General features: G+C 36.2%; 1 protein-coding gene across 6 annotated transcripts in view; it reads left to right on the top strand.

Annotated features, from left to right (window-relative positions):
• The window catches only part of CFAP20DC (CFAP20 domain containing), a 263072-nt gene that overhangs the window by 173963 nt on the left and 71141 nt on the right, over window positions 1-17968 (top strand). For 5 of the 6 annotated variants that reach the window (XM_037799280.1, XM_037799284.1, XM_037799274.1 and 2 more), the window contains one exon: window positions 6125-6502. The exons of the other annotated variant lie outside the window; for it this stretch is intronic. In XM_037799280.1, the coding sequence (XP_037655208.1) occupies window positions 6125-6502 (378 nt within the window). The remainder of the gene's footprint in view (window positions 1-6124; window positions 6503-17968) is intronic. 6 annotated transcript variants of the gene reach the window in all.

Genomic DNA, 17968 nt, shown 5'->3' with positions numbered 1-17968 from the left:
CATTTGCTACAGGTAAAGATGTTTACAAAATAATTTGCCCAACCATTTCTAGTATCAAGCATGCTGCAGATTAGTTACTTGTTAAAAATAGTCACATTTCCATTTCATTTTGTTTTACCAACTAGTAAAATGTATTATAAGACATCATTAGCAATTATCTTTGCCACCCAGAGGGAACTGAATTACTTTTATAGTTCCATATAAAATTCAAGAGGTAGAAGAAGAAATACTTCTTGGAGATGATTGTTATTGAAGACGTTTAAGATACATTTGGTCAATCTTGTTATTATCGAAGAAGAAATGAGTTTTTCATTCTGTTATGAGTAATGTCTTTAGCTATACTTGTGCAAATAATGGTGCTCTTTAGATGACAACAGAAGTTTAACTGTATTATTTCTGTTGTTTGTTAGTGCCATTGTCCAATTAAAAGGTGCTTTCAACTCATGCATTTAGTCACTAAAACTGTGACCAAAGTAAAAACTCTTTTACAAATTCAAAACTTCCATCAAAAGTGTATTTGCAATATTGTAGATATGTTTTGTTACAGAATTTTTAAGAAAATAAGATTTTTTCCATGGTGGACTGAATTTAATAAGCAATCGAAATATAAGTAAACTTGATCATCCACTTTTACAAAGGCTAAAACAGAGTTGTATCCTGACTCATTCAACTTTGAAGTTGTAATACAAAGAGCCTGGTTCCCATCTGCTCCAAGTAGGTGGTCCTCAAGGGTCACTAAAATTATCTTTTTAAAATTACAATCCAGCAAGAGCAATCTGTTTTGTGCATCCAGAAGTTATTGTCCAAATGCCCATCTGCATCTCCTTTTAAGAAACGTAATCCAACAGAGGAAGTGCTGGCTCCTTAGGGAAATCATTCTCATCTTCAGTGTACGTGTGCTGTGCTACAGTTAATCAGGCAAACTCTATTGATGTCCCTGGCAATGGGGCGTGATTGAATATTTAACAAACAAATGTTTCTGAGCCCAAAAGACAAACAGTTCAAGAGATTTGAGACTTTTAAAAAATATATTAAGTTAAATCAAAAGCGTTTTGTTATTTGTTCTTCTGAGAAACAGATGAGCGGATGATTGGAATGTGAAATGGCTTGACAATTTCTCTGCTACTCTGACAAATTAAATTCAATTGCTGCACAGGTTTTCAGTAGCTAAATAATAAACCAAAGGGAAAAAAGTGTTTTTAATTAGATCATAATAAGCTACCTTCTTATGCATATAGTAAATGCATATGTTATATTAAAAATTAATGCCAAAGTATATTATGCCCAAATGAATTACATATGTGAAGTCAATAAACATCATTTATACCTTATAAAAGAAGCAAAAAAAAAAATTTACTAATGAGAAAGACAGGGTTTTGCCAGTGGTCTCACTCCTGGTAAATACTATACTAGTTTTTATTCTCCATTTGTTTCCTCTCTAAAGAGAAGCTGACCCAACTTAAAGTATTAGTTAAATTTAGTCTCATGTATCATCTTACCTTTCTCATTCATCCCAAGCCCCCTTTCAGAATCTGAGATAAGCCAGAATTAGTGGTTCTGGGGCAGCCAAGTAAGCAAGCTCTTTGTGCCCTGACCAGATTTATTTGACCTTGCCATATATTTAAAATAGCATGGAAATGTATTGCAGTAGAAATGTAATTCAGCCCATGTTCATACCACATACTCAAGAATATTTCCATGTGTAAAATTACTGCTCATGTGAAGCAAAAAATGTTTTCCACCTGTGTAAACTACTGAATGGGAGAAAAAAACTGAATTCTGACTCACCCTCAGGTAGAAAAAAGTATAGACCTCTTATCAAATGTATTTACTTTTAATGTGTTTTCTAAATGATGTAGCATATATCTTATTTTCCATGCATTCCGCTAAACTTCCATAATAGTACATCTGAAACATTTAAAATAGCATTTACCAACCTTCTACCTTATGATATTATTTTTTAGGTATCTTCTCTCTGCTATTAGACTTGATGGCTCTTGAGGGCAGTGTTCATGTCCTTCTCACAGGTGTATCTTATACAGTACCTAGAAAATGCCTTACGTGTAGCAGGGGCCTAATAAATGTTTACTGATTCAACATTTTTTCAAAAGCTCCTAATTTTGCCTAAGCCATATACCAAAATGAATCCCAGAGTGATCCAGAGGTACTGGTCCAAAGAATCATAATTATACCCTTTCCCCTTAACCAACCTATTTTAGGGCCAATCTGTTTTTTTTGTTTGTTTGGTTGGTTGGTTGGTTGGTTGGTCAGGTGGTTTTTAAATTCAGTTCTACTGAGATATAGTCACATCATACAATCATCTATGATGTACAGTCAAGTGTTCACTGTACCATCCTATAGTTGTGCATTCATCATCCCAGTCTATTGTTTGAACATTTTCCTTATACCAAAAAGAGTAGAGATAAAAATAAAAAATAGAAGTAAAAAAGAACACCCAAATCATCCCCTCCCCCACCCTATTTTTCATTTAGTTTTTGTCCCCATTTTTCTACTCATCCTTCCAAACACTGGATGAAGGGAGTGTGATACGCAAGGCTTTCACAGTCACACTGTCACCCTTTGTAAGCTACATTGTTATACAATCGTCTTCAAGAGTCAAGGCTACAGGGTTGCAGTTTGATAGTTTTGGATATTTCCTTCTAGCTATTCCAATACACCAAAAACTAAAAATGGATATCTGTGTAATGCATAAGAATAACCTCCAGAATGTCCTCTCAACTCCATTTGAAATCTCTTAACCATGGAAACTTTCTTTTGTTTCATTTCTCTTCCCCCTTTTGGTCTAAGAAGGCTTTCTCAATCCCACAGTGCCAGGGCCAAGCTCATCCCCGTGAGTCATGTCCCACGTTGCCAGGGAGATTTACCCCCATGGGAGTCAGATCCCACATAGGGGGGAGGGCAGTGAGTTCACCTGCCAAGTTGGGTTAGCTAGAGAGAGAGAGGGCCACATCTGAGCAACAAAGAGGTACTCAGGGGGAGACTCTTAGGCACACTTATAAATAGGCTTAACTTCTCCTTTGCATTAATGAGCTTCATAAGGGCAAGCCCCAAGATAGAGGGCTCGGCATACCAAACTGCCAGTCCTCGATGTGAGAACATCAGCAACAGTCCAGGTGAGGAAGTCCAACACCTCCACATTTTCCCCCAGCTCCTCAGGGGGGCCCTGCATGTATATTTTTATTCTCTGCCCAAATTACTTTGGGATGTGTCGCCATTTCACACTAAGCTATACAGACCTACCAGGTCTCACTTCCTATTCAGAGTTCCATGTGATATGGTATTTGACCAAACTGTACAAGTTAAATTGTTTAGGAAATATAGATCCTGAACCAAATAAATATCTCTTCTCTTGGTCTCACATGGAAGTTGAAGTTTTAAAACACAGTCAGTATCGTCCTTTACCCTGGGCTAATCTGCTTTATGTTGACCATACATGTCTATATTTTTTGTTTTGAAAATATGGTGACAATGAGTGAGTGAGTAGATGGTCTTTTGTTCATGGAAATCCCACTGCCAATTATATATAACCATTATAGGAAATTAAACTGGAAGGAAAAAAAAAAGGAGACGAGATTAACACTGCCTAGCAGGCAGAACCGAATTTAAAAAAAGCTATCCTGGTTTTACCATACCTTCTTCGAACTAAGGCTTGGGAGATGTTTGCTAAATACTCCAGTTACCTTCTTCTCTAGACAAGACTAAACCTGGATTCCTTTTTTGTCTCTATGATGCAAAAATTAGAAGAAACTCCATTCCTTGGTAATTTAGAATACTGAGCATTTTTCAGGTATTCCTAGTATTTTCCAGTTTTCTGCCTACAGGCAGGATTCCTCAACCATATGAACAACCTCAGGACCCCCATAATGGTGGCGAAGGACAAGCTCACTTAGTAAGTGGTAGACAGCAGAGAGAATTTCCTAACACCTGTGGCAGTGGCCAAACAGGCACCATCAGGTGACAATTCCAAGGGCAGAAATATTACTGCTCTTATTTTTTCACTTGGGTATAAAGGGCTGATGGTGCCACCCAATCACCATCTTTTTTTACCCTATTTATGGCTCAGATAAGTTTCTCCCTTTTTGGTAGAGAAATACAGGTATCAGAAGATCAAGCTAGCATAGACAAAAAAAATGTAGGCCTAGAATGAGCAGAATGAGCACCAAGAAGAAATGTTCATAAAAGGTTCTTAGACACTCTGCAATTCTTGTTCGTTACTACAAGTAGGCAAACTATTTGTTAGGAGAGGTTCTAAGACTCTGGTATGCCTTTCTTGAGAGCAAAATTGTCTGCTAGTTTCAGCCCCTTACCACAAGAAAGAAAAACCATAGTATGTCAGGGTTAAGGATCTCAGACTCCATGTAAGAGATTTGTCAGAGAATTACCACATAAATCTGCCTTCTAAAGAACTCGCAAATTGCTCTAGCTTCTCCATCACCATTTTCATTGCCTTAACACAGGGCATCTCAGCATTGCTAATCTCAACAGTGCAATAGTGTCCTAACTGGTCTCCCTTTCTGCGGTCTCCATAGCCACTCCAGACACCCCACCAACTGTATACACACAAACTCATACCCATACTTTCTATTTTGTGCCTTTAGAGAGGTTTTTTGAAATGCAGATCTCATTGTGGCATTCCCCTGCTTCAAATCCCGCAGTGAATTCTCATTCCCTTTAGATGAAGTACCTGTATGACAGGGATTCTGTTTTGCTCTACCATTATATCCCCAGCACCTGCAATGCTTAGAGCAATACCTGGCCCAGGAAGAGGTAGAAAGGAAGGGAGACAGGATGATGACAGACAGACAGACATAAAGATCCATCAATCATGTTCTACCTGTGCTTCCTTCTAAGTAAAATCTCTGATAAATTCCTCCTTTGTTGCATGCCTAGCCTGGAGCACCCTCTCTCACCCCTAAACACACTTCAATTCTACTGAAATGGACATTGCACTTCAGATAATAATTTTTATGTTGAGTGTGTATGATGACCAAACATTCAGGAAGAAATCCAATCAGTCACCTGAATATTTTGTTTTAAAAATGCCAAAGTATGGAAATAACTTAATATTTGGCTCTGTGTAGCTATACACAGAGGAGTAGCTGGCGATAGCTTGCTGAAATTGAATGTTAAGATGTACATTATGTCAGACATCAAATAATATCTTTAAAATGTCCTCTGCTTTTAATGATTTTTTTTTCTGTTCAAACTTTATCATTTTATCATCCATTTGTTTATTATATATTTAAATAGATGAATAAAATTAGAGAAATCTACCATGGCAAGTACAAGCAATGATTACATTAGTTGTTTCCTTATATTTATTATTTTATAACTTAAAAATCTACCAACTGAATTAGCACTGTATTTCTTGTTTCCATTATCTACTTTCATGAACACTGATTTTGTGTATGTAATTTCTCCTTTCCCAAATTTAAAGTTTTGCTTTCCTGGGTATAATAACAGAACTATACACTTGTAAAATATTCCTAGCTTTCATTCTCAGCTTTCCAAGCAATTATATTTAATAAGGTTCATATTTTATGGAAAAATATTTTCTATAATTGAAATTTTCATGTAAGAAAAATGCTTCTTAAAACATATTCTTTTATCTATTGCACTGGAACAATAATACTGCTCCACAATAATATGAGGCAAACATATTTTGTTAGGTCCACTTGTCTTTAGAGTAGCATTTCCCTGCTTGTCTAAGCTAGATACCAGAAGTTCTACTCACTCCTCTTCCCATGGAGTTAGCTTATCAGGAAGTCAAAGTATACATATCTTTTATCCTTTGAGTCCACTTCCTTTAGACCAGGAATGAATATATTTGAGTGGCTATTTTTTAAATGTTCTCTTGTTAACTCAAGGGTGAAATATATACCGTACCCAAATCAGATACCACAAAACGGGACATTTTAGTAAATGGTTTATATCTATTTGCATTGCTGTTTTTAGTTACTCATATTTTTCATTGCAGATTAAAATAACATATATATATATTTGCTTTATTCATAGAATATATGAGCCTATTAAGAAACTGTACTCAATAAATTTGTACCACAAGTTTCTGTTCAAAATGATTTTCACTTTTTTCCCATTGTAGGGTAACCACAGTATCCAGGGTTCTCCGAGCCCAACAACTAGTCCTTCAGGGTTAACTCAGATAACATTAGAGAGCATGCTGGGAAAGGCTGCAAGACGGACAAGTAAAGGATATCTAAAAAGTGCCTACACGGAAGCAGGAACCTCAGAAAGCCAGAATTCCTCGGTGAAACAGATAGATAGAAACAACTTTCAAATGAGTTTGGTGCCTACACCATGCATTTCTCCCCCTGGAAGAAGGTGTGAATCCTCTCAGAAAACTCCAGATCCCATTATCAAAGCAAAGGACCTATCAGCCCATCAAGTGCCAGCTTCAGTAAACAAAACTTTCCTAAGAGAAATCTCAGGGGAAAAGTTGAGACTGATCCCTGAAGCATCTGTAAGTGGTTTTACTATGGTTTACATATGTGGGCAGTACATCCTGCTGTGTTCTGTTCCACTTTGTACACATTTTCAGCAGTATCTATTTTTTACCATTTGGGCAATCAGTAATGTATTTTCTTTCCTACTCAGATGTGATTTAGTTCAATAACGGCAGCTGTTAAAGAATATATTGCACATCTCAATGATAAATAGAATGCCTCATGTTTTTAATGAGAAAGATGATTATGTAGTTTTCATCATAATAGTTATTTTTTATTTCCCAGTTACTTCCCATAATTTTAGTTATTGCTGCCTACAAATTATAAATGAAGATCTTATTTTTGAGCCAAAAGCTTGCCAGTAAAATTGACAGATTTTCAATAACAGTCTACATTAGGAACCATAAAAACATCATTATTCTGTTCACTTGCTGTTCATTTTGCAGCAGCTCCCCAAATAATAAATGATATGAGTGAAGGTTAACAGTAAAGCAGTGTCATCGAATAAATCCCTAGGCTAGTTTGGTGGCTGCATTCATGTCCATCACATTGATTTTTCCCTTCCCGTGGTAGTACTTTTCTTCCTTTATTTCCCCCACAGCTGCACTTAGAAACTAGAGAACAAGTGAGGCTCTGCAGAACCAATGACACTCACATTCCATTTTTTTTTAAACATCTAAGATTTTCTCTATCTGTCATGTCCTACCTATTTTGTGTGTTACAATGTAAAGCTTTGGTTTCAATTATGTTCTAAGCAACATAGTGGATTAATTGTTAGGTAGCACAGGTAATATCATCATCAAAAAAATAGCTAATATTCCTTGAACACTTATTATGTGCTGGACCCTTTTCCATGTAGTATTTCATTTAATCCTAACAACAAGGATTAAATGAGAGTAAGAACTATCATTATTCCCATTTTTCAGATGAGAAAACTGAGGTTTAGAGAGGTAATGTGGTTTGCTCAAGAACGACAGCTAGTTGAAGAGAAGCAACGTAGATTCTCTGACTCTAGAACTCCTGCCCACATCCACCATACTGTGTTGTGTAAACTGTCAATAAGTCTTGTAAAAGTGATGTCCTCCAAAGATAAAACTGAAGTGTGTTTTGCCCCTTTTTATTTCACACACATGTATGCATGTACTGTGTGTGCGTGTACCTAAGAAAATAGTAAATCACTTAACTTAGTGAAAATGGATTTGTTTTATGGTGATTTAGGATGAAATCTGTCAATGATACTTTAGCACATTTTTCATTTTTGAAAATATTTTTAAAACACATTTTCTTGGTCTACCTAAGTGTAATTTTTTTCCTTTGGTTGGGCTTATGAACTCAAATACAGCTACTAAGTTTAGCCTTCAGGTTTATTCTACAATGCTGCTTCACTTAACTGCACCCAGTCCTGGGCTGCCGAAAACAGAACCAAAACAAGTCTTTGAGAAAAATTTGACTCAATTTCCCCCCTAATTTCTCTGCTACCTCCTTCTATGATGCAGAGTCTGTCTATACATCTAAAAAGTTCTTTCTTTTCAGTATCTTTCTGTATAAGTAAAGCCAGTGTACGAAGATCAGCTTGAAAACTTCAGGCACAATTGAACTTTTAAAATACCTGGCCACTTAGCAGAGTACACTGCCTGAAAATTAATGCTCTCTGATAATACCAGGGAATAATAAAAGGAGTAAAGAAACCAAAGTTGGGGTGGAGGGGAGGGGGGCTGGCTCTCACCCATTCTCTTCATTTAAGAGGCTTTTAGGATAATTCAGTTCCCAGAAACCATTTGGGTGAACGCAGGAGACCCTTCTTACAGTTGCTCACTGCAGATTACAAAGCACATGCCCAACAAGTCTCTTGTTCCTCACAGGAACCCTGAGATATTACTATTCCATTTTACAGCTAAGGAGACTGACTCAGAGCAACCACTTCCTTAAGGATGAAGAGGGAGAAGGAACTTTGATGAAGGGATAAGGCACAAAGGCACTGCTTCCCATTGATGCTGAGACTTTTTACTTCAATGCCAAAATGCAAGCTTATGAAATTTTTTCTCTAACCACTCACGGGATCATTACAATCTTATGGATCATATTTGAGAAAATGTATACTTATTGATAATCTCAGTTTAGTTGGGTATAAAATTGAAAACATAAGGCAGTCTACCTCATTTCAAAGTGAATTTACAATGGGAGTGGAGTGTTCTTCCAGAGACATCTTTGAAAGGAAGTTTGTGCTCAAAGTGAAAGGGTTCTTATAATTGGCATTCTCCCCACTTGAGGTTTGCAGCTAAGACTGAGAAGAGTTTAAAGACTGTTGGGTGCTTAGTAACTCCACAAAGGGATTTTCCCCCAATCTTAGATAACTATTGGGGTGACTTTTTTAAAATAACAACTTTTTTTGAGATTTAATTCATAAACCTTAAATTCACCCTTTTAAAGTGCACAATTCAATGGCTTTTTAGTGTATTCACTGCTATCTAATTTTAGAACATTTTTGTCATCCCCAAAAAGACACCTCATACTCATCAGCAGTCACTCCCTTTTCCTCCCTACTCCCAACCCCTGGCAACCATTAATCTACTTTCAGTCTCTCTGAATTGGCTTGTTCTGGACATTTCATATAAATGAAATCATACAATATGTGGCCTTTTGTATCTGACTCCTTTCACTTAGCTTAATGCTTCCAAGACTCATCCGTGTCTCAGTAATTCATTTCTGTTTATTGCCTCAGTTAAAATCCATGTATGGATATACCACATTTTATTTATCCACTTATGAATTGATGAACTTTTGGGTTGTTTCCACTTTTTTGGCTATTATGACTAATGCTGCTATCAACATTCATGTGCAAGTTATTATATGAGCATGTGTTTTCACTTCCCTTGGGTATACACCTAAGAATGGAATTACTAAGTCATATGGAATTTTTCATTTAACATTTGAGGAACTGCCAAACTGTTTTCCAAAGTGGCTTACCATTTTATAATTCCACCAGCCATGCATGAGAACCAATTTCTAAACATCCAAGTCTACGCTTATTATCCATCTTTTTTATTCGTCTTAGTGGTTGTGAAATGATATCTCATTATGGTTTGGATTCCCATTTCTCTAATTACTAATGATGTTGAGCATCTTTCACGTCCTTATTGGTCATTTGTCTGTCTCCTTTGAAGAAATATCTTTTCAAATCCTTTGCCTATTTTTTAATTGGGCTGTCTTTTTCTGTTGTTCAGCTGTAAGAGTTCCTTATATATTCTGCATACAATTCCCTTATCAGATATATGATTTGCAAATATTTTCTCACACTCTCTGGGTTATTTTTTCACTTTCTTGATAGTGTCCTTTGAAGCACAAAATCCTTCATTTTAATGAAGGTCAGTTTGTCTATTTTATTTATTCTAGTGCTTGTGCTTTCGGTGTTATATCTAAGACACTGTTGCCTAACCCAAAGTCACAAAAATTTACTCCCATTGGTTTTCTCCTAACAGTTTTATAGTTTTAGCTCTTATAGTTAGGTGTTGAACCACTTTGAGTTGATTTTTGTATATTGTGTGAGGTAAGGGTCCAACTTTACTCTTTTGATGTGGATATCCAGTTTTCCCACCAGTTTAAAAAATTTATTCTCTTAAAAGATTGCTCTTTCCCATTGAATTGTCTTGGCACCCTTGTTGAAAATCCATTGACCATAAATGTAGGGGTTTATTTCTGGCCTCCCAGTTCTATTCCATTGATCTGTTATGTCTATCCTTATGCCATTGCCCCACAGTCTTGATTACTGTTGCTTTGTAATTTTGTAATTTTGAAATCAGGAAGTGTGAGTCATCTGATTTTGTCCTTCTTTTTCAAGATTATTTTTGCTATGCTGGATCCCTTGCATTTCCATATGAATTTGAGGATCAATTTGTCAATTTCAGCAGAAGCGGCAGTTAGGATTTTGATAAGGATTGTACTAAATCTGTAGATCAATCTGGGGAGTATTGCCATCTAAACAATATTAAGTTTTTCAACCTATGGGATGTCTTTCTGTGTATTTGGGTCTTATTTAGTTTCTTTCAACAATGTTTTGCAGTTTTTAGTGTATAAGTCTTGTACTTTTGTTAGATTTATTCCTAAGTATTGTATTCTTTTTGTTGCTATCATGAATGGAATTGTTATTTTCATTTTATTTTTGGATTGTTCATTACTAATGTATGGAAATACAATTGATTTTTGTATATTGGTCTTATAACCTGCAAACTTGCTGAACTTGTTTATTAGTTATAATAGTTTTTTGTGGATTCCTTAGGATTTTGTATTTACAAGATCAAGAAATTTCAAATTGAGATAGTTTTCCTTTTTCCTTTCCACTTTGGATACCTTTCATTTATTTTTCTTGCATACCTACCTCCACCAAAGGATTTAAATTGAATGGGAATCTTTTCTTCATTTCAAGATATTTAAGATTTAATACTTAAACTGTTGTAGCCTCAGTATTAACCTCTAATACAGATGATAAGCTCGGGAAAGCCTAAAGGGATTCCACTGGTGTGACTCAGGAAATGTATTTGATGCAAGAAGAAGATTTTGAGAATTGTCCTGACACTAGAAGTCCTTCTAATATTAATATAAATGTAGCTGAAAATTACTTTTGCTGGCTAGTATTTTAGGCCATATATTTAGAACACTGATATATGTGGGGGTTTCTACCACCTAATCTGGGTCTCTAAAATAAAAGGCCTCCAAGTGATGGGATACAGCTATTCTGGTTCTACTTCTGGATAAGTAAAAGCATCACCTCTTCTACTGAGTGCTTACCAGGCCAGACATTCTCCCAAGTGCTCAGGATACAGCACCAAGTAAGACAGATAAGGCCTTTCTTCTCAGGAGACTTGTATCTGTTTGGGGATACAGACAATAAGCAAACAAGTAAATGAAATAGTTAAGACTATGATAAAGCTATGGAAAGGAAAAACAAAAACAAAAATCAGATTGATGTAATAGAGTGGAAAGTTTGGGCAGAATGGTGGCTACACTTAGTTATTATCTGAGTAAGTGACCTTTGAGCCAAGATCTAAAGTTTAAGAAAAAGCCAGCCATGCAAAGAACCTCATTACCTACTGTTTTTAGACCTCAGTAGGTACAAAGTTCCTGAAATGGGCATCTTTGAGGAATAACGGAGGCCTGTGTACTGGGATGCATGGGCAAGGGGGAAGTAGAAGAGGATGAGGTCAGAGAAATGAACAGGGCTCAGATCACATAAGGCCATGAGGGCCATGAAAGGAGGGCAGGCTTTATTCCAAGGGCAATGGTAAGTCTTTGAACAATTTTAAGAAGGCAGTGACATGGTCTGATTGACGTTCAGAAAGATTCCGCTATGTCAAGACTGCAACAGGGGAGGAATGGAAGCAGGAAAAGCAGGTGGGACATCATTGTAATAGTTCAGAATAGAGAAGAATAGAAGCGCCAGGTTACTGAAATATCTGGGTGGTAGGACTGACAGGATAAGGGGAGAGGAAATGGGCAAAATCAAGGATGACTCCTAGGTTTGGAACTTGAGCAACTGGGCAAATAGTAATGTCATTTACTGGGCTGCAGAAGACTGAGGGGGAACTTGGCCATCAACTTAACCGTCAGGGTACTGCAGTTGTAAGTGGGCATCCCATTAGAAATCTGTGTTCTCACAATGTGCCAACATAAAGTGACTTTATGACAGAGGAAAATTAAAGGTTTATGCAAAAGATAGAACAGGAGAACTGTCTTTCTAATCCCCTGATATGGAAGAATTCTAGCAATTCTTAAAGAACTCTTACTGAAATTGACTTGCTAACTATTTGGTAAACTTCATCCTTAAAATGTTTTATTCATATTTTAATAGAGTTTTCTATTATTAAGTTCAAATATTTCTAATTAAAGAAGAAGTGAAGCCCTCTGGGTAATATTGCATCCTGTAGATATTTGGTAATTAAACTTTTCTGCACATTTAACTGCATTCAAACAATTTTGAATGAATCAGTTGAAACCTGTAAATGTGCATCTTTAGACAAACAAGAAATACTTATGTAACAGGCTTTGTATCTCCAGAAAAAGTTTAAGAAAACAAAAGGCATGACTTTTTACAGGAAAAAATTTGTAAAATGAATTATATTTAACTTTTTAATTTAACTTTCACATTTCCATTTTTGAAAAGCAACCCTAAATTATGGAAGAGCACTTTTAAAGATATTTTAGACTATTATGCAGTGTGAGCAAATTTATTCCTTTAATTGTCAAGCCATTTCCTTTGGATAATGTAAAAGGTTTAGTTTCATTGACTCCCTGTCATCCTTGAGCCCAGTATTGGAGTAGGAGTTATCTATCATCATTTTTTTTTGAAAAGTAATAAAAGTTTACTATTCTCTGCAATTTGTGCTCCACATACTTGAAGAGGAAAATGAATTTGTAAGTTATTTTGAATTTTAAAAAGCATTTTTCCATTACATAAAGTTTTGTATCTTCCAGGATATACTCTTTGTTCAAAGGGAAGCCATCTGTCTCTGTTTAAATTTGCTACTCAACTATGCCATTGACAGCTGTTTTCCCAACAATACCCCATTGTTTGAAGAATTCATAAAAGCCTTTCTGACCGCCTCACCTAGCTCCAACGATGTTGCAGTGTTCCAAAACACCTGTTTCGGGATCAGGTTGCCCTGTGTATTGGACATCCGTTCATTGCCCTGTAGTAACTGTGCAGGCTCACCTGCAGGTGACTCCTTATCCTCCTTTGGCGGTTTCCTCCACAGGTGCTCACTGGTCTCTTGCTGCCTGGGGCCACCAATATACAGCCTTCCCCTTTGCCACCCTCAGGGCCATCCCCCAAAAGGACCCTATGTCAAGCCTTTCTACATTTTCGTTCTTCAAAACTGAGAAGTCAAGAGCAGCAGGTGCCATGGTTACAGAGCACCAGTCAGACAGACCTGGGTTTGAATCCTGGCTTTGTTTCTTCTTACCTTTGTGACCTTGGACACAATTCTTAACCTTTTCAAGTCTCAGTGAGCTCATTATTTATAAAAATAAATAATGTTTATTCCATAAGGTTGTTTTGAGGATTAGATAAGATAGTTCATGTAGAACACTTAGCCCATAAATCTCACAGGGCATCTTGTTCTACCTGTTTATGTAGTTAGAAAGGTAAACCAGTTTGCCTAGTATTTTAAAGCAAAAGAGATCTTTTCAAATTCAGTAAAATTCCAGAAATTAATTATAGTTACTGTTCAATAAGTGATAGTTATATGGTTGTGTTTCTTGCCCTCTATTTGTAATTGAATCATGTGCTAACATGAGAGTGAATTAAAGTTTTACTTCTGCCAGGTAGCATATTGGTGTTTTCTTGGGGATATACTGAAAAGAGAAAAATATTTAGAAATGGGAACTGATGCCTCTCCTTTCCTTCCTGAGACCACCGTCTAGTGCCTACCATGTTCACAGAGCTAAACTGTAGTTTCATGGTTGTTGGAATGAACTGAATTTGGACAGGACTAGTAGTGCTAACCATGGTAAGAGTGTCTTATATATTAAATTGGACCCTTCTATCAATTAATAGACTTTGGAAAAGAGTCTGATATTTGATGTTTTGTCAAAACTGCACTCTTTCTGTATCTCTAGTCTAAAAAGACAAGGTCATTATTTCAGTTTTATCTGTCAGCGTCCTGCTAGGGATATTGCTGAAACTACAGAATTTGGTGATTAAATAACATTTGCACTGCCAGTAAAAGTATTTGAATTCAGCATAGAAATTTCCCCAGTGGAACTTGCTTCGAGCTCTCCGTCTTTTTTTTGAATATTTTTAGCCCAAACTCCTGCTGATGCTATCAAGTAGTTTCTCCCGTTCATTTTCTTTGTGTCTAGTGTCTAATTAAGTTGTTGAAAAAAGGTAAAATGTTCTAGATTAGAAGAATGTGAAAATAATTAAAAATGGATTTATTATCCAAAATTTGGGTGATGATGTAGAATTACAAGTCATTAGGACATTTTGTTATTTCCATTTCCTAGCAGTTAGGTATGCAAAAATGTGCCAGTTACTTTATAAAGAGGAACAGTTTCAAGTTCTCAAAAGTTTCAGAAACTGTAAGTAGAAAGACTTGACAAAAAATAAGAGATTGTCAAAAGTATGTATGAGAATACATTGGTTATTTAACCCAAGACATTATAACATTTCGCTGTCAGTTCTCCAATATCTAATGCTAAGGTGAGCATCCTACTAATCAAATGTTTATTAAAGAAATCCAACTTCTCTGATGTCTTGGTTTTCTCATTTTAAATAAGAGCTAGTCTTACTTGCTATTTTGCACTTTATATAAGAGGTTCTAGGCTGGCGGTATTTCCTAAAAACACCGAGATTTGAGGTCTTTGACTAAGAAGGTTTTTATGTGACTTTAAGGGTTAAGGTATATTTCCCATGTGCCAGGTCTCCTATTATCTCCAATCCCCATTTGAACCCCTCAAGAGAGTTCTCATTATTCCTGTTTGACAGGCACAGGAAGCAGGGTGGTTTTAACTTGCTCACATCTAATAAATGACAAAGCACAATGTCAAACCCAAGAGTTTGAACCTGAAAAACCAGTGCACCTTCCACCATGTTGTACTGCCATCCCCATTTAGAGACCACAGAAAAATTCTGTGATTGTGTGACAACTTAACTTCTATTGCCTTTTAAACATTAAAGTATTCTAATGTGCAAATGCATGTGCAAAGAAAGGCAGTATTCCTATATCTGTCATTACTGTAGTAAAACCAAACTTTTACATTCTAAAGCAGTTCAAACTTGAAGTTATTATCTTCTCACTCCGAAGACATCAGTTGGCTTCTCTCTGCTATTGTCGTTGCTATAAGCATTCTGAGTAATTGTTTCCTGCCAGTTCTTTAAATAATATTTTACACTACCATTTGCTGAATGGCTACTATACCGAGTAGCCTTGTATAGACTATAGTTGTCTTGTAGATGGTATATTACTTGAATTTTTATAATATAAAACCTGTTCAATATGGTTTTACAAGAGTCCTTCTATTCTATAGTTTATTGTTGAACTCAGGAAGTATTCTGAACTCAGAAGATAAATGCTGCAAAATTAAAAATTATTTTTCAACTCTTTAAAGTTAAAAAGAGCTCAGCAATATTTGTCAAAGAATTCTTTTTCTAAAATTAACAAACTGACTATCAAAGCAAAATGTATGGCAGTATATTTCTGTTCAGGTTATGGATTGAAAATATATTCTATACAAATATAGCACATCACTATAAAGATCTTTTTAAAATCCTTTTGTGCCTCCCAAAAAGAAAAACATATTGTAAGATAGGTATATCTTTATAATGACTTTTGCCACTATTAAGTTTAATTACCCAAGAATGTCTCTACCTTAGACATTCTTAAGGGATTAGTGTGTGTAGGTAAGGAATTATGGATGCTGGGTTATAGAGTCTCACCAGGTTACATGCTGAAATATTTGCGACAAATTTCAGAGGCGACATTAGGACTGGTTATGCCTAGGCCCACTGCCGTTGACATAGAACGCAATCAAGATTTTGACCAGTTGGTTTTTCCAAATGGCCTGACTCCTGATTTATGCTATGTAAGTTGACACAGCATCCCTTAAATTTAGCAAAGTACTTCAAGTTGTACTGTGACTTGATCTTTAAGTTTTAATTAACCACTTTGCAAGTTAAAGACACATGCTGAAAGCTACCATAAATTGTGAATGAGTTATGTGCACAAGCATGTGTCACCTACGGCTTATGCCTGTGGCTCCTGTCTTCTCTTCATTCTTGTGGTTAGTGGGCCCGCACCCCCAGTGAATTACGGGAAACTATCATGGGGTTTGGGAGGCATTTAGTTCAGGAATTTGAAAAAAGTTTTCAAGAGTGCTAATTGGTGAGGAGATGCCCTGGAACACTAATTTACCATCTGCTATTATTTAAAATGTCAATGTGGAGATTAAACACTGTCTGCAAATAGCAAAAGAAAGGAGATTAATCCTCAAATTAAAATGGCAATTAAAGTTTAAAATTAACTTGGGAAAATGGACTTATAGTACTTTTCTTCCTGACCTATTGGGATCAAAAAAAAAAAAACTAAAACTTTGAACTACAGCTTCAAAACTCTTTAAATACAGATTTGAAACTACAAGTGATACTAACTGTTCAGCTAGTATTTACAAAATGTGTTTGTTTGTTTTTTTCAGTAAGACTATCCAGAGTAGGGTGCCAATGATGAACAAGTAATTACTTCCTAAAAAATCTTTGAGACTTGGACTTCTTTGTTGTTGATCACAGCAAAGTATGCGTATCATAAGCATGTAGCTTGATGAATTTTTATGAACTTAACAAATCCATGCAACCATCATCCAGATCAAGAAAGAGAACAATAGCAACACCCCAAAAGACTCATTGTGCTTCCTTCCTGTCACTCCCCCACCCCACCCCCGATCAGTTTTATCAGTGTATATACTCTTTTGTGTCTGGCTTCTTGTACAGCATTTTGTTTGTGAGATTCAATGTATCACTCATTTTCAGTGCTGTAATGTGTTATTAATATACCACCATTTATTTATTCATTCTACTGTTGATGGGCATTTGGATAGTTTCCATTTATGGGCTCTTAAAAATACGTCTTCTGGTGGAATCTTAGACTTTTAAATTAAAAGAGTCTAGCAAAGAAGGGGAAGTCATTTGGTTTGACAAGGCTTGGATTAAATCATAGGTATTTTCATCCTTGTTGCTTTGGAACAGTATTACTTCATTTCTAAAACAGTAATAGTAAATTTTACTTTATATTCTATTTAATGATTTCCCATGAACATAACCTCTGTACTTCTAACTTGCTCCATATTTTTCTGCCTGGTTGTTGGAATATGCTGCCCCATTGCCCTTCTTATCCTTCAAGTCCTGGCCTAGAGACCATTTTTTTCGGTGAAGCCCTGCCTGATCCCACAAGAGGTGAGATCTCTCTCTTTTCTGAAATGCCAGACCATTTTGTGTATGCCTCTTCCTCTGTATTATATTCTCACAACCACCAACCCCTTTGTAGTAGCATTCTTTGAGTCTGGGATAACTCAAGAGGGTACAAATAGAGATTGTTTGCTGGACCCTATATTAGAGTTTTGGCAACACAGTGTCCCCTATGCCACGTGTGTCAGGCACTGTCACAATCCAAACCTGATTTTGGAAGAGAGTCTCAGATTTTATAGGCTAGAATGAGAGTAAAATCCCAATTCTGCTCCCCTCCCATCAAGTAGAGAACAGAGTGAGGTTCTTGGTCTGATCTTGTCCAGTGGACTGTCTCATTTTTGCTGTACACCACTATTGTAAATTTAGCCTTGTGTCACCGACAATTCAATGGGGGCTGTTTCTTATCTGAGGATCTCAAAATTCTCTAGGCAGACATTTGATTGATTAAGCTATTCTGTCTTAAAATCCTGAGAGATTAAGTAAAGAGCGTAAAGTTGAAACATTGTGTTTTGTTTTCTCTTTTGCTGTAGTT

Source organism: Choloepus didactylus, chromosome 1, assembly GCF_015220235.1.
Source record: "Choloepus didactylus isolate mChoDid1 chromosome 1, mChoDid1.pri, whole genome shotgun sequence".
NCBI classification, from domain to species: domain Eukaryota; kingdom Metazoa; phylum Chordata; class Mammalia; order Pilosa; family Megalonychidae; genus Choloepus; species Choloepus didactylus.
Note: the sequence above shows the minus strand (reverse complement) of the source record. Positions and strands in the feature narration are given on the sequence as shown.